Here is a 24833-nt window from a genome sequence, read left to right as displayed (position 1 = left end):
TCACATTTCCGTGTTGATTTGATTTGCCCGCAAGTCTCAGGTGTGTTCGATAGTCTGGCTCAGAGGAGTCGGGCTGAAAACACGTTGCTCTGGTGGCAAGCAGGAGCGAAACAAATGATAAGTATTCACTAAGAGGCTCTCAAGGAGCCTAAACTCTGTCTGCTGAAAGGTTTAAGAGGCCATATAAAAGTAAAGGCAGCGTAAGTAACAAGGAAGCAGTTTTATGGGAGATTAAGATGAGAGGGAGATGGTAAGGGTATCATTTTCCTCATTTTCTGCCTCTATTTCAAATTGTTTTTTGCCTCCATCCTTCCTCCCTCCCACACACCAGTTGGAGGGAAAAAAAAGAAGCAAAGGCTCTACTTGCACTCACACACACCCCCAAAAAATGGAGGGGGCAGGGAGACGTTTCATCGGACATGCTTTTGAAAATTAGTTTTGAGCCGATGGGAGAGCCCGACTCTGTTTCCCCCCCCCGTCGCCTCCACATCCACAGCAGCTGCAAAGTTACCTGAAAATCTCTTTTGGGAAGGAAAAGCCGTGGAGGGAGAGCAGTTAGAGAATAAAGAGAGAGAGGGAGACAGGGAGTGAGAGCAGTACTCTCCCCCTGCCCCGCCCCTCCTCCCGCCCTCCCTCCCTCCATAGGGGAACGTTCAGTCTAAATCATGCTGCTTATCAGTGTTGCTGTGCTGTGATGTTGCTCAGGCAGAGCAGCGCAGCTCAGTGCCGGCAGCCTCGTGGACCCGCGCTCAGATCTCGGATCGACCCGGCCTCCTCCTCCTCCTCTTCCTCCTCCTCCTCCTCCTCCTCCTCCTCCACAGCACTGGAGACCCTCTCCTCCCCCCCGCCGCGTGGCACCCTCAGTGATATGTACCCCGAGGAGAGCCGGGGCCCAGGAGGGATGGCCTCCGTAGACTTCCTGGAGGGGGTGTACGACTACGCCGCCCCGACTCCACTCTATAATCACGCCGCCGCTGGCTACTACTCAGCTCCACTGGACGCCCACGGACCTCCGTCGGACGGCAGCCTGCAGTCCCTGGGTAGCGGCCCCACCAGCCCCCTGGTGTTCGTGCCCTCCAGCCCCCAGCTAAGCCCCTTCCTGCACCCCCCCAGCCACCCGGGCCTGTCCAGTCAGCCTTACTACTTGGAGGCCACCGCCACACCCGTCTACAGGTGAGTGATGCTCTTTCTGCTTCCATTCCATTATCAAGTATTTGTTTTGCCATAATCTCTAAAATTTGGATACAGAGTGACTCGCCTCAACTGCCATTGAAGTGACTGGCGGATGCTACACCTAGTACTGATCTTATTTAGTGACATTTATTTACACTGTCTTTGTCAATACACATGCATTTGATGTGCTTCCCTTTAAAAAGTTTTTTTTTTTTTTTTTTAACAGGAAATACGGAGATTCAAAATAAAAAAAGTCGCTATCGCTCACTCATGTCCATAATTATGCCATTGATAATTTTTTTGTTTTGTCCTCAAAAATGCAATTAAGTACATACAGATTCGATTATATAACAACATTCTGGGTTTATGTCTTCTCTAATGGCAAAACATCGCCATTATCTTAATAGAAAAGGATCAAGCATTGCCCGGGTATTTAATTCCAGAGATTAAGGACTTTGTTAAGGGCCTTGAGGAAAGAACAATATGTAAAAACAATCAAAGAACACAAGTACAGTTTGTTTCCTGATTTAGTGGAAAGCATCACTTCCATCTGCCAGACCATTCACAGAATCCTTGAATTAGTGCTTTCTGAGTTTCTAAAACATATTTAGCTTGGCTTAGCTTGCTTAAAGCAAATGTGTGTGTGTGTGTGTGTGTGTGTGTGTGTGTGTGTGTGTGTGTGTGTGTGTGTGTGTGTGTGTGTGTGTGTGTCCACATGTATGATGCTCACCACTAAAACCACAGTCTTTTTTATTTTTTGGAAAAATCTTTCAAGGTCAAATGTGGCGTCTGGTTCAAGGGACGACCTCCTCAGCGCTGCTGATGGGCTGGAGCCCTACGGAGCGTTGGGGTCCGGGGCTGTGTCGGGGTCCGGAGCAGGGGGGGGCGCGGTGTTTGAGATGGCCAAAGAAACACGCTACTGCGCCGTGTGCAGCGACTACGCCTCCGGGTACCATTACGGGGTCTGGTCCTGTGAGGGCTGCAAGGCCTTCTTCAAGCGGAGCATTCAGGGTAGGAGGGCACCTTTTCTTCCTTTAGTGCTCCTCATTTTTATTTATATTTTCAGAACATATGTATATCAAATGAGATTTTTATGATTTGGTATTCACTAGTGTCACTAGAACTATTCGGACGGATGTTTCTGTTCAAGGATTACTTGTCATTATTTCAGTAATAATGAATGCACTTGCAAAATACTACATCTCTCTCTCATCCATTCTGGTTAATAGTTTATTTGAGAAGTGCAGCTGCCCATGGGTGACGCGGCACGTCGTAGATAGGTTCCAGATGGAGCACCGTGCCCCTGCAAGGAATGAGTCTCGCTATCCGTCAACAATAGAGCTAGCGAGGTGATTTCATCCATCACGTCAAAGAAAGATCATCAAAGAAACAGCCCGAGCCCTAGAAAATGGATGTTCTGGCACCGAAACATTACCATCAACACGGCTTTGTGTTTGTTTGTGCAATTCTGGGTTGGGACTCTGTGTGTGTATGTGTGTGTGTGTGTGTGTGTGTGTGTGTGTGTGTGTGTGTGTGTGTGTGTGTGTGTGTGTGTGTGTGTGTGTGTGTGTGTGTGTGTGTGTGTGATTGTGTGTGTCTCTGCACAGTCCCAGTCCCACAGTAAAAAGTCCCTTTTTTCAGTTGAGTAAGTCTCAATTTATGGTTGTTTTTATCTATATGTGGACAAACGGTACGTGAAGGAGAATGTCTTTGTGTCTGACAGATATGAATGGCACAGCGGGTGACATTAAAGAGGACAAGAGTAGCAAGAGAACGCAGAGACACAGGGAATAAGGAAATGGAAAGTGATTGAAAACGGGCTTACTCCTGCTTCATACACGTGGAACATCTCTGTGGAGCAGTTTTATGGTCTTTCATGGCTTTGGAGCAAAAGACTGATCATTTAAACAGTATCCATGGTAATGACAAGGCAAAGATGGAATTGTTATATATATATATTTTTTTTTTAATGCCAGATCAAGTTGGGAAGAGGGATCGGCTGTTCCTCACTACCAAATAACCAAACCTGCTCTCAGATCTGGAGTGTAATTTCAGTCATGCAATTGTTTTTTGTTTTTTTTTCCCATTTTAGGTCACAATGACTACATGTGCCCAGCAACCAATCAGTGCACTATCGACAGGAATCGGAGGAAGAGCTGCCAAGCATGTCGCCTCAGGAAATGTTACGAAGTGGGCATGATGAAAGGAGGTATCTATCTATCTCTCCAACTACCTTCCTATCTACCTACCTTATCTATCTATCTATCTATCTATCTATCTATCTATCTATCTATCTATCTATCTATCTATATATCTGTCTGTTTGTCTGTCTGTCTGTCTATACCAAACTATTTATCTATCTATCTACTACTACTACTGGTATTTATAAGCTCTTCATGATCTTTATTTTTCATCTGTATTTACGCTTATTAAACCTTAAATATACTGTAGGTACTCCTTTAATGCAGGTTTAATTGCCATCTGTCAAACAAAATGCTTTTGCTCTGTTGATGCTTAAGGGATCGATGCCAAGTATGTGTTACTAAAAGGAGATACGCTGGAGACTAACTTTAACATGGCCTTGAAACTGTTTCCTCTTAAGGAGTACAACAACTGATTAGCACACACCCACATTTTTGTTTTCATACTTCTTGAACCACACAGGCATCCATGCACGCTCTCAAATTCTGCACTGGGGGCTGAATATGACGTCATGTGTGGGTGTTGTCTATGTCACGTGCCCTCCGTTCTCTACGTTCCAGGTATGCGAAAGGACCGCGGGAGTCGTGTTTTACGCCGTGAAAAGAGACGCAGCGCCACTGGCGACAGATACAAGGGCCCCAGACAGCTAGAACACAGAACAGTGCCCCCTCTGGATGGGAGGAAAAACAGCAGCAGTGCCAGAGAAGAGGAGGGAACCAGGGGAGTGAGAGCAGCCAAAATCTTGATTCCTCCTGACCAGGTAGCACACTGTAGTTTATACCCCCGTTTCCCTTCCTACCATTTTATTTTCTATCAATGCATCCCTTATGTCACAATTTTTTTTTGGTTTTAATATTAAATTTTTATTCACTATTATTGTATATGTATCTTTTTTAATGGATTTTTTTATGTATTATTTCTTGTTGTTATTAGGGGTCGAGCCCTTGTTCGGATTTTTATTTTTATTATAATCCTAGGCATTTTTCGGGCTAAAAGTGTCTGGAACATGGCAACCGCTGGAGCTACAGACACGGTTGAGAAAATTAGCTCAGAAGGCTGGAAGTAGCCAAATGTTCTTGCATCGTTCACAAACCAAGGTTCTACAACTTTGGGTGGCTTTGTGGTGGAGCGAGATGAGTTTGTGGAGTAAGACGTTTTGTGACAACATCATACAATTTGCTATATATATGGAGGTTGTGGCTACGAACGCACATTTGCACCGTGCAAGGGCCGTAGTGTAGACTACATCGCTCTGTAGTGTGTGCAAACCGTGTGTGTGTGTGTGCGCGTGTGTGAGTTCATATATCGCCTTACCTGCTTGACATCGGCAGGGCTTTTTTCTTTGATATTCTTTCTCTTTCTCCTCTGCCCTTTTTGTAAATATAAACGCATTCTGTTCGCATCTAACTCAGTGCCGTGTCCCTCCTTATTTTTCGCCATTCGAGCCAGTCGTAGCACACAAACTGTAGGAGTAGAAACAATCTAAAACTTATTCCGTGTTTGTGTCCTCACACAGTATTTTATTTATTTATTGTGAATTTTTTTTTTTTTATATTATAACGAAAATTTTTATTTTAATTATCCACTATCCTGGGCACCTCCCCTCCATTCAGATGAACTTGAACCCCCCACCTTTTAACCTGTTTTGTTTCGAAAAAAAAATTCTTGAATATAAAGATCCTGAAACTGTACCGTTAACGGTGGCCCCAAAACAGTGATACATACCGTTGCATCCCTTGTGTTGATACTGGAACCCCAGTATTGCTGCCTGCAGGTATATTTATTCGGGGTCCAGCCCACAGGGCTGGATCCCCTATTGTAGTTGCTCGGTAAAAATTCGAAAAAACTTTGACTCCAAAATTCGGCTAAAACTATTTGAAACAGACCGGCAGCAGAAGTTACAAACACTGTTTACGTCTTGTATGTCATGGTTCAACTTTCATCAAAATCGATTCACATATGCAGCAGAAATTAGTGAAAAACGGACCAAATTTGGCCCAAATCACAGATGCGGTCGTAGTCATCGAATGCCAAAGTATCTACAACAGGGATAAAACTATCTGGAATACAACAATGACAAAAGTTAAGAACACGGTTGAGGTGTTGTTTTAACCGGTATTTCACAAACATCTCGTGGTTGAAGTTTCATCCAAATAGATCCACATACGGAGCAGAAATTAGTGAAAAACCAAATTTGACCCACAGTAGCCTGGTGGTTGTGCGTCGCCAGCACACCAACGTCCAAAGACAAATGGAACGAGACAATATTTACAGTTAGACGCTTTATGACATCATCATACTATGTGCTATAAATGCGCAGGTTCTGATTCAGAATGGACGTTTGCACCATGTGCGGTGTAGACTCCTTCACTCTGTAGTGGTTACAAATTACAAACTGTGTATATGTTTATGTACTTTCTTACCTGGTAGATGTCTGTGGATCTGTTTGATTGATATTTTATCTCTTTGGTCCCCATTACTTTGATGGATTCATGAAAAAATACGAAAAAACATTAGTCCACAAAAACCTGTGTCCACATCAAGTCGAATCCACTCGACTGTGCGTGTAAATCATGCGTTCAAGATCCAGCAAGGTGTTGGAAAGCCATGATATGGTAAGTACTTACACAAATACCACAATGTTTTCCGTTTTTGGTATTTCATGGAAACGTAACTTTAATGGAAGGAAAGAAGTCACCACTAAAATTACGTAAATTGGAATACCTTCGGAAACCTCCGTAAATACGTAAACATGCGTAAATATGTCATAATTTACACATATGAGACCAAACGTTACTGAGACTGCACATGTACTTTCACACACAACAAGGTTAGTTATATCAATCACAAGGTTTGGTTGAAAGTAAAAAATAAACCGTTGTTTTAAAGAAACAACAATCACAACAAACAATTTTAATCAAACAACAATAATGAATCTATGTGCATTGATAATATTGAAAATGCAGATTTTATTTCAGAAGATGAAAATGTTGATGAAACATTAACTGATAAACGACAACATGGTTTGCTTATGGAAACATGTTTCCAACTAGTTGATATTGTACAGGAAGTATTATGGCAGCACTTTGATGACATGTTGTCTGTAGCCCCAGCAGAAGAAAGCAACCCTGCAGCATTATTGAGAGATGAAACCAATGAAGCAAAATGTTTCCCAGTTTTTTTCCAAAACGTTTTTTTAATTATTCTTCTCTGCGTTTTTCAGGCTAAAATGATCTGAAACACGAAAACGGCAGTACACTGAGACATGGTTGAGGTCTCATTCAAACAGGGACATCTCAGACGTCTTGTCGCTTGAGTTTGATCACTATCGATCTACATTTGGAGCAGAAATCAGTGAAAAACTGTCATAATTTCATTCGTTTCTGGAGCTGGCCACTTTGTGACATCCGAAGGTATATAAGTCACAGCTTCGTCTCTCGAACACCATTTCCATCCAGCGACTTGCGCCAGCTGTTTGGACTGCATAGCGTTCACAGACAACCCACGTAGACAGACGTGCGTGTGACTAATGTGTTTGGGATGAACAGAGCTCTTCCCTGGGATGTCTCTGGGACCAAAGGGATTTTTGAATGTTTGTATAAGCTTGCCAGGACAATGCCAAAAATGACGCCAAATGTCCATTTCTTATCCGGTACCAGCTGCCAGTGGCGTAACGAGTCAGCGGGCCCCAATGCAAGATTGTCAAGGCGGACCCCCATCACAATGTGTCATGTTCCACTTGCTATTCAGTCTGCAGCCTGTCTTCCTCCGGCCTTCAGTACGGATTGTTCCATTACAATAGCAACCTTGTTCACTATTTAACTTACCTCACCAGAATTGTGATCAGGTTCTTGTTTAAGATTTCTCATATATAAGAATACCTTAAATGTTATGGTAACATAACGTGATGTCAGTAGCGAATAAAATAATTCAAAGCATTCAGCTTTAAAATGACCCGCAACAGTGAAATGCACTGCACAGTTGATGCCTAAATGAAATATTGACCAGGAAAACAGAGTGACAAATACTTGGCAAGATCTGGTATCGGAGCAACAAAACAGACGTCTTCCTCTTAAAGAAACTGCCTTTTTTTAGAAGCTTTGCTTTTTCTTTCTCGACTACTTCTTTAACTTTCTGAAACCCGCTTTTATGTTTGTATTTCTCCATTGTGCTGTCGTCACTCTTATGTGTGGATTTTGCTACGCAGTAGTACCGTAGTAGTATGATACGCATGTCCGTAATTACCATTATGTTAACCCAGAATTCCGTGCTCCGCCACACACACATTTTTTAACGAATCGCCCATTAATCCTTATTTAAACGTAACTGTTTAATATTACCGTATGTAAAACAATTTTATGTTATCGTGTATTTATTTATTTATTATTATTTATTTGGTGAATGAATGACATCAAGTATGTGACACCATATTTATTATTATTATTATTATTATTATTATTATTATTTGTTATTTTCTTTAAAAATATATTTTTTATTATTATTTTTAATTCATAGAGTCATAGACACTACAGGAAAAATTTAATTTCCCCAAACATCAAGGTGTATAGTGCCAACACTGTAGCAGATCTGGACAACATGTGGTTCTTTTCACTTCCTCTCACCAAAAACTGTTTAAACCACAAACAGTTGAGACGGTGCCTTCATCTCCTCTAGGTGCTGCTGCTCCTACACGGCGCCGAGCCCCCGGTGCTGTGCTCGCGCCAGAAGCTGAGCAGACCCTACACCGAGGTCACCATGATGATGCTGCTCACCAGCATGGCCGACAAGGAGCTGGTCCACATGATTGCCTGGGCCAAGAAGATCCCAGGTGAGAGAAACCATACCTGTCATAAGTAATATCTCCAAATTAAAGTTGTATTAAACATAGGACTGAGGATTCATAACTGGTTCAGAATAGGAACTGCTTCCAATTTGCCCGTTTTCCTGCCTATGCTAAATATTTCTTTCATCCACATTGACCAGCTGGGTGCTTCTCAAAAAGCCATTTTTGACTCAGATCCTTTTGGTTATTTTTGCAACTAGTGATATTGTTAAATGCTGGGGCTCCAGCACGTGGGAAAATGGCCAAAGGTGAGTTTGGAAGAATTTCCTTTACTTTTTTTTTTAAATGTCCTCATTGCCCATTAATATCCCAGGAGTAACACTAATAATGCTGTTAGTAATGCCCTCACCCATGGCTTTGAGATTTCACCCAGTATCATTTAGCAGCTGCATCCTTCATTCAGTGGTTTCAAGATGAACCGTCTTTCCCAGTAAATATAATAATCCCCAGCTTTTCAACACTATATCGATCTTGAGTGAAAGGCAGAGGAAGTCGGCTTCTACCTGGATAATTCCCCCTCGATGCTTGAATTTAAGTAAATAGTTTTAACGGAGCTGTCCTGCTGACATGAGTCCATCCACTCAAGTACACTGACAGCAGCTATTAGCTAGAATGCCGGTTCAGAGGGCCGACTCTGAGCTCAATAAAAGACCAAAATGTATTTGGTACCAAAGCAAGGCACAGTTGAAGAGTCTGAACAGCTAAATTCTCTTCAAGAACAAAAGGATTCTCTCAAATGATACTGACCCCAGGGCCTTGGGGCATATAGGAGCCAGGTTGAATTGTTAAAATGCCTAACTTCAGTTTTGATTGTGGGGATGAATACAACATCTGCTATATGCTAACAATCAAAGTTAAAGCAGAAAACATGGACATCAATGGCCAATTGTCACATGTCATAAATGTAACATAACAGGCTGTTGTAGATTACTGAATCATGTATGGTTATATATCGCCAGGCTCTCAGTTCACCCTCTGTTGGATGCCATCACAAATTTTAAGAAACCCAATCGGTGGTCAAGATTTTTGTGAACCTCTGGTCAAATAGCAGCAATTGTCAATGCTCTTCAGAGCAAGAACATTTGAACAATTAGATTTCATCCACATACTTTTCATTTGTATGTTATAATTCACTGAAAATATGCTACTAGGAAACTATGTCTTAGACTCTTAGTGTGTGTATGTTGTGTGGTGGGGGCTTTGATAACGTCACCAGGCTGCCCCTAACCTGACACCGGCCGAGGTGATGCAAGGCATTTACAATGGCATCACACACACACCCACACACACACACGCACGCACGCACGCACGCACGCACACACACACACACACAGATGCATTAAGGTGGTAATTACAGTCATCACTTTTGAGAGGGTTGTTTGATCGATCTGCTGGCACCCCATAGAGCCTAAATGGAAGATGAGGCATGTTTGACTGCTAAATCCAGATTTTGAGGCATTATAACCCACGTGTTCCTCTAAAAGCCAGACGGCACGCACAGTTTTAATTGCAAGGGTCCCACTCCCACACGGGCCTGGGAGAGGAACAATGCGGCTGAATCGTCTGTGATTAGATAAGAATGGAGACGGCTGAGTGCTCGTGCTAGGGCGCACTCCAGATCTATTCACACATTTTAAAAAGGTTATCCGAACTCTAAGTACTTTTCCAGATACTTTTGAAAAAGTCTATTTTTTGCAAATTTATAAAAATTAGTAGCAGGAATTCTTCAGGCAGAGGGGTCAAACCACTGGGGTAACAAAAAATCCCACTGCAGTCATTCATAAAAGTATAGAAAATAATAATACTTGTACGGGATGGATGTAGAACATACCAAAAGCATGCCTGGACATCCTGATGAAGACATGGACTGATACTTCTTGATTCCTGTTGTTGGAAAGTTGGACTCCGTCATACTATCTGCCTTGGGCTAACTCTGGTGTGTGTGTGTGTGTGTGTGTGTGTGTGTGTGTGTGTGTGTGTGTGTGTGTGTGTGTGTGTGTGTGTGTGTGTGTGTGTGTGTGTGTGTGTGTGTGCGCGTGTGCGTGTGCGTGTGCGTGTGTGTGCGTGTACGTGTATGTGTGTTTACCAGGCTTCGTGGAGCTGTCCCTCCACGACCAGGTGCAGCTGCTGGAGAGCTCCTGGCTCGAGGTGCTGATGATCGGCCTCATCTGGAGATCCATCCACCTCCCTGGGAAGCTCATCTTCGCCCAGGACCTCATTCTGGACAGGTACCCATCTTTCCTTTCTTCCTCTCTCTTCCTCTCTCTCTCTCTCTCTCTCTCTCTCTCTCTCTCTCTCTCTCTCTCTCTCTCTCTCTCTCTCTCTCTCTCTCTCTCTCTCTCTCTCTCTCTCTCTCTCTCTCTCTCTCTCTCTCTCTCTCTCTCTCTCTCTCTCTCTCTCTCTCTCTCTCTCTCTCTCTCTCTCTCTCTCTCTCTCTCTCTCTCTCTCTCTCTCTCTCTCTCTCTCTCTCTCCTTCTTTTTTTTTTCTGAACCTCATCTGGGACCGGTACCTCTCTTTCGTGCTTTCTTTCTCCCTTTCTTCATCTCCCTTTCATTATCATATTTCTTTCTTTCTATCTCTGTGTGTTTTCTCATATCATCTCTCTGTTTCTCACATGCACAAAGGAAAGCACACGCACAGGCATACACACACACACACGCGCACACACACACACACACACACACACACACACAGAGGGACCCAGAGAGTGATAAATCAGCATTGTACAGTAGATTTCCATTTCTCACCTTGGCAGCCATTGTACCTCTCCAAGTGCTGCATCTCAGAGTGAAAGACTAATTACATGTTCCCCGTGGAGAGGAATACAACCTGGACCCCCGCCCTCCCACCCCCACTGCTGAGCTGGCAGCCCTTGGCTTAATCACAGCCCCAATGTAGGGAGAGGGATGGAGTGGGGAGAGGGGTTTGAAGAGGGAGAGAGTGAGGGGGGGGGTGGTGCAGGGCTGTTTTTCAGGCACAACCTGTTCCCTCTATTTCCTCCTCATGCTTCAAAGTAAACAAGCTAGCCCCACTACGCTAGCTGCCCTTCAGAGTGAAGGAGAGAGACAAACCCACAGAGAGAGAGAGCGAGAGAAAGAGAGAGAGAGAGAGAGAGAGGGACAGAAAGTAAAGGGTAGGAGAAACGGGGAGGAAGAGACCGAGGAGCAGACGGAGCGTTTTAGCCTCCGACGCCCCATTTGATCCAGGGGTGTATTACGCATTATTACCTCTTAAAAGCCACAGCCGACCTGAGTGTTCTCGCCAAATGGCTGTGATGGCTCAAATGCCGCGGCGGACGCCTGACAAATTCCACTCGGCGCTGTGCTGTCACGGTTTATCTTGCAACTCCTCACTGTCACTTCCTCCAACTCCGCTGAAATCTGCAGCCGAATTCCCCCCTGGTACAGTCCCTTATTCCCATTAAAGGATAACTCCGGCCCTTTTTTAGTCTAAATCATATTTTTCTGATCATTGGGAGTCATCTCGAGTCCTTTAAATTGATCCAGCATTGAGGGAATAGCTTCAGCTTAGCCTTACATCTTTCTGCAAAGTGGGTTCTTCTTCAAAGAGTGTAGTGTTGTCTACCGATCCATAACTCGGTATTTCCAAACCTTGCATTAGAAGTATTGAGGTTATCGGCTAATTTCGGCCAAGTTCTTCCTCTTTTGGTGAGGGTGTTGGCTTAGTTTAGCATTAGCACGGTTGGAAAGAACCTATACAGTAAACTGTATATGCACCTTCCGGGTGCCGTGCTGGGAGCCAATTGTAGAACTGAACTGTCTCATCCATATAAAGATGCAGTGCGAGTTGACCCCAACTGTGATTCGCATTTTGTTGAAGCAATATTTTATCAGTCGTTATACAGCACTATTTCAAGTAATACCATTGACGTGTTACTTATGTCAGCCGCTAGCCATTAAAAGAGGCCTTTTAACCCCTTCTAAACTAGGAAGCTAGGAAGAATTCCTTCCTGCTGCTTTTCTAATGTTGCCTGGCTCAGTGGAGTTACATCCAAGGCTTAATGCTCGTTGTTGTTTCTCTCCAGGAATGAAGGCGACTGCGTGGAGGGCATGGCTGAGATATTCGACATGCTCCTCGCCACCGTCTCCCGCTTTCGAATGCTCAAACTGAATCCTGAGGAGTTTGTCTGCCTCAAAGCAATCATCCTGCTCAACTCTGGTGAGCCACGTGGATCTACAAACAGGGGCGGTTCTACGCATGGGCACAGGGGGGGGCAATGCCCCACCAAATGCTTCAACTGCCCACCCGTGGATTGGGAAGGGCTCGAAGTTTGTATGAGGTCGAGAGACAGCAGGAAGTGATGCTGCGTTCCACGGGAACTCAGAAAACTGTAATTTGTGTCGGTAGTCCTCATGTTAACGTAACATCAAATCTACAGAATGGTTCAAAACGAGGTTATACTGTACGTGTTAAAATAAATAATAATCTATGCAAAGGGAGCGTTGTTCACCGAGACGTCTCATTTATCAGACTCAGTTTACCACGGTGCCGCTGCTCAGTTTTCTTTTCCCAGGAGTAAATATTTAACACAGAGCCAGACAACACCACAGGAGTGTAGCTCACATTAGCTGGACAGAGTGTTCCAGGAAGGCCAGTATCGTCAATATTCACGATAAGCGTTCCCATGGTGACGTGACACGCGGAGAGAGGGCGGTGTGTGTGTGTGTGTGTTTGTCTCATGGGAGTCTGAAAATACCTGGAATACCTTCTGGAACACAGTTTGAAACACAGTTTGTGAAGTTTCTGGGTCTTAATGTGCCATTAATTGACCTGTTGGACCTCAGAGAAGTTAACTCTTTAGTTATTCCTTTGAGATGAGATTCATCTCTAATAGAGATGGATAGATTGAGTTTGTGCTTGTGTATGCACAAAAAAAAATCTTTAAGGTTATTGCCATTTCAAAAATTGGATGTAAGTTAATCATTATGATCCAAACCAGTGATTCCCAACCTTTTGGCGCTAGACCCCCATGGTTGTCACAAGGCGTAGTCACATGAGTATTAAGCTGCTTTCAAACATGCACTCTGGATAATGTCTGGACCTGATTATCCGGACATTGTCCGGAGTTACCCTTTTACTAATGTAGCACACAACCGGAGATTGTTGGTTTCAGACGCGTTAACACCAACTGGAAATACTCAGTTTGGTTTAGACGAGGGGTGGAGCCCAGGTAGAGCTTGCACAAGGCAGGACGTGACGCAACGAGGCTGCAGAGTTTTACAGCACACTCAAGATAGCAGATGAGGCTACCGACTTATCAGTAATTGGTAATTTTTACGTTGATACTCCATGTATTTGGACCCATCTGCAATATAAACGAGAGAGTGGAAAGGAATAATACAGGAAAGCAGAAAGGCGTAGGAAGCAGCTACGCTCGGTGCACGAAGATCCGAACAAGGTAAATAACTGCCGCATGATGGAGACATCATCAATACGCGACACCCCCACTTGCTCACTGTGAATGATCAGGACGATTGTCTGGTTTGTTCACACACAGTGCAGGTGTGAAAGTAGCTCTAGTTTGAACATAAAACACAATCCATGTCTACATGTTAACCTAATGTATTGTACGCCCTAAAACCTTGCTCTCTCCGCCATGAAAATAGAACCAATTCAATGAATTAAAGAAAATGGCAATATGCCTTAAGAATTTACTGATAATTGGCAGCATACAATGAGCCTAATTAACTAGAAGATAGAAAAATTGGAAATATACAGGAAACCTAAAAATTATAATAAATTGAAAAAGAAACAAGAAGAAATACAACAAACTTAATCATTAACTTGAAAAAAAACCTATAAATAAACCAGAAAATGGCAAATATACGATACACCTAAAATTTGCAATAATCTAAACATTAACAGAAAATAATAAAATAATCCTAAAAATGGACAATAAAAATCAACAATATACAATATAGCTAAAAGTTAAGTATAACATCAAAAAATGTGACATGCATCTATCCACTCCATGTACCTTCTTTACCTCCATCCCTCTCTTTCTCTCCCTAGGGGCCTTCTCGTTCTGCACCGGCACCATGGAGCCGCTCCACGACAGCTCGGCCGTGCAGGCCATGCTGGACACCATCACCGACGCCCTCATCCACCACATCGGCCAATCAGGATACTCGGCTCAGCAGCAGGGGCGGAGGCAGGCACAGCTGCTGCTGCTGCTCTCCCACATCCGACACATGAGGTGAGACACCAGCCCTGCTGCGAAGGCATGGCTTTGACTATTTGGGCAGCCATTTTTTATTTTATTTTTCTATAAGCCAATGATTGTTCTTAATTGTCATGTGATTGTTAATGGTGGTTTGACAGGTTGTGAGTTGTTATGACAGAGTGAGTTGAAAATCTCAAAAGTGTTCGCAGCCCACATCCCACCAGAAGTTATATGGGAGCCAAACAGTGCGTTCTCAGAGGACGTATATTTTAACAATCATATGCATTGTCATACATACAGTGCAGTAGTGGTAAAACAAAAAAAGAGGTGGGTTAAACCTCACGCCAGCGCTGATAAAACTAACAACAGGAGCACATAATATCAACTCACCTCATGAGTAAGGGTTTGTGTTCCGTGTCTGTCCAAAAAAATTCCCAATGATAAATATTCAGCGCTATACTTTCTCCGAACCTTTCTTTTTTGTTTGACAGGCGGGACAGTTCCGCTTGTCCGATGTCCCGCCGGGACTTCGCTTGTGGTTGATGTACCAATGGCTTCCGCAAGTTAAAAAATGTACAGGTGCACGTCGATCGTGGTCCGGCATGGACGTAGTACACCCTACTATAAGCTCCTATCTATCAGTGATGATGCATTTTTGAAGGCTTTAAAGAAAAAAATACCATGAAATACATTTAAAAACGTTTTTGTGATAAATAGTTTTTTATTTTTATTTTCAATAAGATCGATGTGTTTTGCCAATGATTTGGTGGCCCACTTGCAATACCCTCAATATCGCTGCCATAAACATTTCAATACAGGTTCCATTACCAGTGTCCAAACTTTTGATGTTTCATTCTTGCTGCTGAGTTTCCCTGTAGACCTTACATTTTGGAGCACAATTTCTCAATGGTAGGTAAAAAGTAGTAAGAGGATTTATTTTTCCAGCTCTTTTTTTCCCCAAATATTGTCTCTGTGCCACCAGACGGATAAATTCCTCATTCTCATTTTAAATGACATCTGAAAGGGGGGAGTGGGAGAAGTATAAGAATCGTAAAGCAGAAAACATATTTTTGGGGTTGTTTAAGCCAGTGTTTTTCAGCTCTGAGCTCTTGTGTTGCAAGATCAAAATTGCAAGACTAATTGATCTAATCCATCCGTTCCTGACAGAATAGCAGCTCTGTGTTCATCAGAAAGGTTTGGTTCTTGACGTGTCACCCAGTAAAAATAATCGACTCCTTGTTTGTTTGATTCAGGGAGCGAGGGAGGACTTCCTGAACCTGAGTCTGAGGAGTCGGTTCGGCTCAGAGTCCTGAATGGAATTCTCCCAAGCATCCTTTAATTCTGTCAAAAGGATTTATTTTGGTGGATCCAAAGTGTTAATCAGTCACATTCAAAATGAATTATGACAAATGCTTCGACTTTTTCCTTGCCTTGGACTTTTAATTTAGTCCTCAGTAATTATTAGTTTGTGGGGTCGAAGGTTCGCCCGCTCCAGACTCCTGAGTCATTTAAAAGATTTGCGCTTGCATCAATAATGATTAGTAGGCCATAATAATAAGCACAGTTCCACATATTTATTTGTGGCATTTTAGCTTTAGAGTTTGAGATAAAAATGGTATCTTCTGAGTCAAAGTCCTCTTCATCTTCAGGCCGGGTTCAGTCAATGACATTATTCTAATCCCCTAATTCCCCAGCAACAAGGGCATGGAGCACCTGTACACCATGAAGTGCAAGAACAAGGTTCCTCTGTACGACCTGCTGCTGGAGATGCTGGACGCCCACCGCCTCCACCACCCGCCCAAGGCGGGGTCTCCTCCCCCCCGGGTCCAGGCCGACGGGGAGCCCTCCACCTCCACCAGCTGCTGCTGCAACTGCAGCTCTGGAGCTCTTCAGGGGTGTGTGGACGGCCACGGCAGAGCGCCACCTCAAGGTGTGCTGCAGTACGGCGTCTCCCGCCCCGAATGTGCCTCTATCCAGTAAGGATCTGTAGATAGATATAAAATGTCGTTTTATTTAACGGTGGGGATGGTTAAACAAATTTGGAGGAAAGTAAAGGAAAACTAGTATTTTTTATTTTTTTTTCCTAAACCTGCTTTTTGGATCATTGGGATTCAGCCCGAGTGATTGATATCAGAATTTGTTTAATTGATCCAGTATCAAGAGAATAGATTCAGCCGATTGCCGGAGCTGCAATACAGTATATATCACATGGGGCAATGGGGAATGGGGTGGTGATTGCCCCGCCCCCACTGTACTACGTACAGTATCATTAGGTTGACTGGGAGGATTAAAAAAGTTTCCCTGTTCGAGTTTCGAGTTTCCTTGAAGGTTATTGCAAGATGAGAAGTGGTATTTAAATTATTTCATATGAAATGATCGATTTTCTAATTTGAGTGATTTTATAGTCTTAGCTTTTGAGTTTACCATCTAGTTGTGCGCAGCCTGTCCAAATCAACAGCAGTCATCACTTAAATGCACTTGTGCTTTTGTGATTTTTTAAATTAACAGTTTGAAATCTCTGGTGTCTTAAAAAGACAATTGATGTTAAAAAGCAGCAGGCATTGTATGGTACGCTGTTAGCTCAAAAATGGCTACAGTAATCCTTTTCACTCACGTGTGATGGTGCCTTGACCTAAGTGCTCTTCTTGTGTCAAGGGGCTTCTGGGCATTGATTTCTTCTGTTTCCACGGCTGCATTTACATATGAACTGCATGCCAAACTACGCTAAGGCCAGTGTGAAGTACAAATATATAATTTGTTTGGTTTTATTGAAATTGCTCAATGCAACACTTCTTATCATGTCATCATAACGCCAGGTGCCTTGTTGGGAATGGTCCCAGACGGTTTTGTTGAATTTAAAGTGGTAATCCGTGAGAATATTCTGTTAAAAAACATTTTATACTTTATTTAGCTGGCACTTTTCAAGAAACAGCCATTGAATGTATTTGCGGAATTCATATGCTATGCATTCAAAATAATATGCTGTTTCCATTGTTGGTGGCAGGGTGGCCTTTCCTGGCAAAAAATTCAGCTTCTTAATAATTTTCCATCATCAACTGAATCAAGATGGTTTGAGATATAGACCCTTTGTACTAATAAATTGTGAATAATATAATCAATTAATTGCAGGGGAAATCTTAGGATCTGCAGTAATGAAATTAATGAAATTTAAACTTTGGTTTGGAGCGATTTAGATTGGCCTGCAGATTGTTTTTTTTGTTTTTTTTTGTATATCCAGTAGATCTGTTTAATATGCTTATTAGAACATGTTTTAATGCATTTGTCTTTCTGGAAGAGAGAGAACGCGAGGTATTGGTGTGAATAAATGTACAACAGGCTCCAAGCTGATATAAAGCATCGTAGTTGTTCTACATTTAAACTGCTGGTTGCTCTTCACTCACTAATACAGCTGCTTAATATATTGCATCACATCGATATATTGAAACACACACACACAAAAAACATTTTCATTGTTGCAAAAACATTTTGAACGGAGGCAGATTTGAAGGTACAGTAGCACAAATCTGCTGCCGAGCATTTCAGCTGTTTCCATTTTTAGGAAATCTAAAATCCAAAAGGAAGCTTATACTTTTGTACATTTACAAAATATTTCACATTGCATCCCATCCTAAGTGATTAGGGACATAATAAATATTTAGGCTCTTGGAGGGAAACACAATAACATCTCAGTTGATGTACATAATGTTTACTAAAATAACAAATTGGTTCAAGTTATGGCAGTAATGGGGACAGGGCTTTTTATTAGACATTTTAATATTCACACTTTCTTTTTGGTCTTAATTGTGCAATTTACTTGAAATACATCAAATGATAGCACTACTGAAAACATTTGGGTATCTGCTTTACTGAAGCACTAAATGGGGTTTACTGAATAAAAAATAGTTGATGACTACAAGCACAACTGTAATAGTGAATAATTGGCTTGTCTTTTTGACCAAATTGAAATAATTAATTTCTAATGCAAATGATTAAAAAAGAAAACCTACCTGGTCTGTTATGTTGAGGATGTTGTATGAAGCTGTGCCAGCTTGCGATTGTTGCTTCATTTTACTGTCAGACATGAGGAAATTGCACAAAAAAATGTAATTCATACATTACCTGCGTATCTGTTGTTTTACTGTTTATTAAAATAAAGTTTCTTGAGAAGGACATGGATGTAATGCATTCAATCACTTCAATGATGAATCTGGTTATTATCGAGAGCATGGAAATGTGTTTTTTACAATTTTATTAAATGCAAAGAAGGTATTTCTGGATCAAGTCAGCGTTAGCAAACTGTACATACATAAATAACCATTTCATGTCATTTTTACAGCTTTGATTTTTAAAACAATGATTCGGATTCCACAAAGCACACCTTTCTGAGTCGCATCCTTCTCCTTCAACACTGACAGTTGATTGTTTGGCTTTCTCAAAAGCAAAATGACTTTCAAGTGCATGCCTAAAACTTATAGATAAAAAAATAACTGGCTGTATTTAAAAGCATTTCAAACATCGGTATACAAATCACTCAAATCTTTTAACAAGTCAGCCGACGTGTCTTGAATCTGCTCTTTGCTCTTTGATTAAATATTCCTACACTATCGTTAAAAACAGGAACACTAGCCTTGGGGACAGGAAGTCGGCCATCTCGGTTGGACGGCTTCAGTGCAGTACCTTCAACAATGCTCGTGTCAGTGCGATATTATCAAAAAAGATTTCCTCTGCACGAAGAGTTCATTTTCAAAATGGCATTTTGGAATAAGAGAACCGTGCCTCGAGAATACTGATACTTGAAATTTAGGTAATGTTTTTGTAAGACGCCATTATTTTATAAGACTTTTATGAAATGACAGACATTTCATGTCATTTTGAAGTGAAACTCTTCATAGGATTGCTCCCAAAATGTTGCCTAATCTACAATTTACAGGCATGGTTTTGCACAGTTTGGGTGGCTCGCGCAGTGGCAGCACTGAATTGCATGGACAAACAGCACGGTCGACTTTGGCTCCCAACACACACACACACACACACACACACACAGTATATAAATAGTGCTTTGTTTCTCCGTTGATTCCACGTGGTACTTTAGAAACTCTCAAAAATAATGTACACTTTTAAGTTAGAAAGAATAAAAACACAACGCTTATTATTTGGATGGAGAAGAGTGGGAGGGGTTCCCAGGCAACGGTCCATTAATCCTGGAGATAGAATGTTCAGAGAGTTAATTTCCCTCTTCGGAACAATGGGGGTATATTTATAAGCAGGTTGGGGGGAGTCTGGATATGACTTATAAATAACTTTATTTTCCCAGTTAGGGAAAAGAGTCTTGTTGCTTTTGGGAAAAGAGGGAACATTCAAATGCATCACCTAGCTAATTAGCAAGGTGGTAGCCCGTCCTCATATGGGCGGAGGTCCGTTGGTGTAGCGCAGCATGGGGTGGAAGGAGCGGGCAAAGTTGTTGGCGTGGTGGCAGCTGTAGTCCTCCTGGGTCATGGGCACCAGGCAGGCCAGGCCGATGAGGAGCAGCAGGAGGAGCTGGACGGGGAGCGCCGCCCGCAGGACCCGAAGAAAGAAGGACTGGCTCGTCCAACAGGAGGTGGAGGAGGAGAGGCCACCTGCCAGGTCAGAACGGGAGGAAGCGCAGCCAGCGCTGCCTGGTGATCTGCCCAGGCTGCAGGGAGACGGAGACAGGAGTAAGACACAGCAGAGAAACCCCCACACCCCTCACATACCATCTGAAGATACTTCTCAGGGCTTTGGCTCGAGTCTACGCCGTTAATGAATGGGTCGGTTTGGCTCCTTGGTAGATGTTCTAAAATCAGTGAAAGGGTATTTTCAGAATAGTTTTCTTGGAAACTCTTCCATTCCTTTCTGACTTGTGTGCTAAATGAGATGATCAGAGATGTCCTGCTACAGTCAGACCCCACCAGTATGGTCCTCCAAGCAAATTGAATCAAATGCTGAGAATCATCTGCAGATGGTATTGGATTTGTGGTCCAGAAATAGGTTGGTATGGATGTACGAATTATCAAAAAGGAAAATCACAGATAGTTCATAGAGATCAAAGTAGAATAGTAGTTTGAATAAGCACGAAATACACAAAGGTCTACAAACAAACTAACACACACTTCTTAAGCACAAAGACAGATTCACGCACACACATCACAAAGTAAAAATTCGGGCGAGGAGCATTCTTAGATAGCAGCGCCATCTGATTGGGCGAAGCCGCTCTGGCTCAGCAGCCCAGTGTGTAAGAGTTCAATGTCACGGCTCATTCCAGACGGGAGAAGCCAAAATGCCTCTCTGAGAGTCTTCCAGGACGCGGGAGGACGGGGAACGCCATGTTCCCATTCTGCCTCTTCCTCGCCCGGCCGAGGAGGAAGGGGCCGAGACCCTCCCTCCAAAAACCCTTGTAATAAACAACACAAGCAGTGTGTGTGCGAGCTGCTTCAGATGGTCCATGTTTTTCGAGGACAGAAACGTCTCATCTCCATGGCAACCCATGCCTGTTTGCCAGAATTCAATTTCCGCAACCAATTAGCGTGTAGTGGGGAATTGCGGTGCTCACTGCATCTCCTACAAAGGAGGCCATCAAGGAAAGCCATCCAATCATTACTTCTCTGTCACTCAGGGCCAGAATAGTTCAGGGATGAGGTTTCCATGGGGAGGGCGTGCCGTTATTACTGCTGTTTAAATGACGAATCACAGAGAGAGACGTGGACGTGATGGAGGAGGGGGAGCAAAGCGAGTTCGCTTCCTGGAGAGAGTGGAGGTAAAGCCCTTCAGAAAAGACCACAGGAAAGAGGGAATGCAAAGAGATACTGCCTTTCAAACCACAAGGAGAAAGAAATGAAGGACGGGAAGCGGAGGAACAGAGCTTTAGCGCTTAAACACTGCCATCTAGTGGGCGACAAGGGAACCACAGGGTTCGCCAGAGAAGCAAAAAACTGAAAAGGCATGACAGTGCCGTTCGGAACAGTGAGAAAGAGAGAGAGAAAAAGTGAGGCGATGCAGTGCACAGCAAGGAAAAAAAAAACCACCTTAAACCATTTCAACAAGAAAAGGGAGCCGCCCGATGCAGGCCAGTCCCCACTCGTTTAACAGCTGGAGACTGGGCTCCTAGAAAGAGGGAGGATCATGGAACACAGGATTGAGGCGTCTACATCACCAGCTTTAACAATTTGGTCATAACCAAACAGGTATCTGATTACTCTTTGATTCAAGCATTTGATCGATGTTGTTCTTTTAAGTGGATTTGACGGCCAGGCGCTACATGCTACGTTCAGCAGGTTCTATCTACAGATCAAGGTTCTAGAAGGGTGTTTGAACGTGGTTCCATCATCCTCCCGTGGTTCTAGGGTCTGGGGCTGGAGGTACCTGTGGCGCGGGCCGCTCTCGGGGGGTCCTGTGTAGGCCTGACTACTTTTGCCTCGGGACTGTACCACGTAATGAGCGAGGGCGGGGGTGGGGGGGGTGGAGTGGGTAAAAGAAAAGAAACAATGTTTCAGTCCAAATAAAGACCAAGCTTCTGATGAGAGAAAAAACAATCAACGTAAAGTGAGCAGTAACATTGCTAAAGAGAGAGAGAGAACGTCAACAACCAAAGAGCTGCAACATAATCGATGATGGTCCAAGAAATCTGGCTTCTCATGCATAACTCCTACCGAAATAATATCATGGTACAGGATGGTAATCGTGTGTTGTTATCCTTTTTTTCCAAGCATGATCCCTACGTTTATACTATAAAATCTATCAACTAATGAGAAAAGCCAGTTTTTCTTGAGTTTTGGGGCTTGGGTAGCAAGAAACCAATTGAAAAAAAAACAGGGGGAAAAGGCATCAACAAATGCGCCAGCCTACGTGTAAGCAGGGCAACTTAAAGCAAACTCAAAAAGGGCGATGCTGGGAGTAGCAGGCTTCCCCTGGCACTGAGGAGCCTACCATGCGTTTGGAAAAAGTTGATCATTTTATCTAGTATCTGGGAAATCACTTTCTATCTTTCTGTAAAATTTAACAATTAAAAATGAAATTGTTGCAAAGCAGTTGGTCTATTGAGGCCAAGCACGGAAAGCCAGGAAGCATTACCAGTCGTCTGCGGGGCGGGGCGCCCCCCACGGAGACGTGACCAGAGGAGCCAGAGATGTCCGATTTGTTGATGGGAGGCAAAGCGACAGACTCCTGTACAGGAAACGAGAGGGGAAATGACACAATTTAACATCCGTTGAATCACGTGAGAATTAAGGTCTTTTTTCGTTCAATTACAGTCATGTAAGTCTTTACATGTCACAGTTTTGAGTCACAAGAGATCAAGATCTTAAGGGAAACATAAGGAAATCTTTTTATGGCTCGTTAAGAGCACGTTCCCATCAAAGGCGTCTAGACTAGTCTGCAATCCTTATGAGAGTGCAGAGTGCTAGAATGCTAGAATCCTAAGATCTGTGCACTCCTATGATCCTTGTCCTTGCTAGATCCTTTAGCATCCCTGCCATAAGATGAGAGGCCAGCTCGGTGAAGTTCGGAAGGTTATTCTTAAGACACCAAGAGTCCTCCAGCTGTGACCTCCTATCTTCTGACCTGCCACGTGTCTCCGGTGGTCTCCAGTCTCCTCTCCAGACCCTCCAGGTCGGCGCTGACCTCCCTGAGGAGCAGCTTCAGCCGGTTCCAGATCACGTGGACCTTCTCCCGGGCCTCCAGACACTCGCTGCCCTGAACCTGGACCCGAGCCTCGACCTGAGCCTGGGGCTGGAGGAGGGGACTCTGGGGCTGGGAGGAAACCAGCAGCTGAGAGGACAGCTCCTGAAGGGACGACACCTTCTGCTGTGAGTCCAGCAGCTCACACTTGATTTGCTGGTGAAATGATGGAGAAAATAATGAATGGATTAAATATTTTGTGAGCATTATCCATGATTATATACAATATATGCCCATACTAACCGAAATACAAAACAAAAGCATAGGACAAATAGGAATTATTCATAAATGCACACATATGCTTATTGTCTGTAGCACTTTTTTTTAGACTATCATTTAGTTTCTGTCAAAGCTCACAAAGATATTCAAATGAAAAAAATTTAATTCCCTGAATATTGTCACTTTTCACTTTACCGTGAGCGTTATGTGGTGAGCTCGTAGCGTTTCCTGGTCCAGTTCGGGGGGGACGGGCACCACCTCGTTCCTTCTGCGGTCGATGTTCTCCAGCCACAACAGCAGCCCGTGGCTCATCTCATGGAACTCCTACAGGGAAATGAGGACGATTTATTTGATTATTTTCATGGAGAATGAAAGGTGACTTTCCAGTCACCTTTCCATTGATTTAAGGAGATACAGACAATTATTTTTCAGCCGTGAAGTCCCTGGCTTATTGTGAATGTGAATGCATTTGTGGCGGGGCCGAAAATCGGAAGGAGGGCACTTTCTACTGGTTGGGGGTGGGGGGTCTGGAGGGGAGCATAGGCCCCCTCTGGGAACTGAAGAAGAGTGCCATGGTCAAAGTCCTGACTTTTCCATCCAAGACCCTTTCCTTTAATCAAATGATTATAGGAGTTGACCAAGCTTCATAAGACTCATTGGCTCAACCAATAAGCTGCTGGAAGCTGAGGGCTTCAGGGTTCGATGCCGAGAGAGCTTTTGAAAGGCAGCCCCCCATGGGTGCGTTTGAAAGCGCCCAGGGGAAAGAGACCAGGATTGAGCATGAAGGAGACCTGGTGGCAGGATGCTCGTCACAGGTTCAAGACTTGATTCTTTAGAACGGAGGTTTCTTTCATCAGATGATTAGAGGAGATGACCTCACTGGCTCAAAGAGATCATCTCCTGGAAGTGGAGGAGTTCAGGGTTTGATGCAGAGTGAGCTTTTGAAAGGCCCCCTGACACCAGGGACACCAGGGTTGAGCATTAAGGTAACCTGGTGGCTTGATAGTGACACTGCCTTCCAGTGCTGCCGTCACAGGTTCAAGTCCATATTTTTCATCCAAGTCCTATTCCTTAAATGAAATGATTGGAGGAGTTGAGCAAACTTCATAAAACTCATTGGTTCAACGAGGTAAGCCGTTGGAGGAGGGCTTCAGGGTTTGAACGCTTGAGGGATCAATGCTGAGTGAGCTTTTGAAAGGCGGCACCTCAAGGGTTCATTTAAAAGCAGTGGCGCGTGAAAGTGACCCGGTGGTGTGATGGTATTGTCATCACAGACTCAGAACATATCTGTGGATGTTGGATGGGTGGCCGGTTTGACTCCCTCTCTGCCCCGGTATCCGGATTGCAACAACAACAAATCCTGTTGTAGTGGGGGCTGGGCCACTAGGGGACGCTATGATACTAAGGTTTTTTTCGAGAGTTACCTGTGGGTGGCTCACGTTTTGAAACAGTTAAGAGTTTACTGCGGTGGTTGACAACTGTAGAGATGAAGGACCATATGCAGTATATGTATATAT

General features: G+C 43.5%; 2 protein-coding genes across 2 annotated transcripts in view; one reads left to right on the top strand and one right to left on the bottom strand.

The window, feature by feature from the left end:
- Positions 1 to 694: 694 nt before the first annotated feature.
- Positions 695 to 16383, top strand: esr1 (estrogen receptor 1; the record flags this gene model as incomplete). Its single annotated transcript, XM_080023014.1, has 9 exons — positions 695 to 1173; positions 1949 to 2184; positions 3266 to 3382; positions 3936 to 4135; positions 8050 to 8203; positions 10308 to 10446; positions 12265 to 12398; positions 14253 to 14436; positions 16098 to 16383. The coding sequence occupies 9 exons, from the start codon at positions 695 to 697 to the stop codon at positions 16381 to 16383; spliced, it is 1929 nt and encodes a 642-aa protein (XP_079879140.1).
- A 2148-nt stretch (positions 16384 to 18531) lies between these two features.
- The window catches only part of syne1a (spectrin repeat containing, nuclear envelope 1a), a gene marked incomplete at its 5' end in the record, with an annotated part of 153831 nt that continues 147529 nt past the window's right edge, over positions 18532 to 24833 (bottom strand). The window contains 5 exons of the mRNA XM_080023003.1: positions 18532 to 20077; positions 21784 to 21842; positions 22492 to 22584; positions 22981 to 23253; positions 23512 to 23640. Of these exons, the coding sequence (XP_079879129.1) occupies positions 19804 to 20077; positions 21784 to 21842; positions 22492 to 22584; positions 22981 to 23253; positions 23512 to 23640 (828 nt within the window). The 3' untranslated portion in view covers positions 18532 to 19803. The remainder of the gene's footprint in view (positions 20078 to 21783; positions 21843 to 22491; positions 22585 to 22980; positions 23254 to 23511; positions 23641 to 24833) is intronic.

The sequence above is a fragment of the Zeus faber genome, assembly GCF_960531495.2.
Source record: "Zeus faber genome assembly, chromosome: 2".
NCBI lineage: Eukaryota > Metazoa > Chordata > Actinopteri > Zeiformes > Zeidae > Zeus > Zeus faber.
Note: the sequence above shows the minus strand (reverse complement) of the source record. Positions and strands in the feature narration are given on the sequence as shown.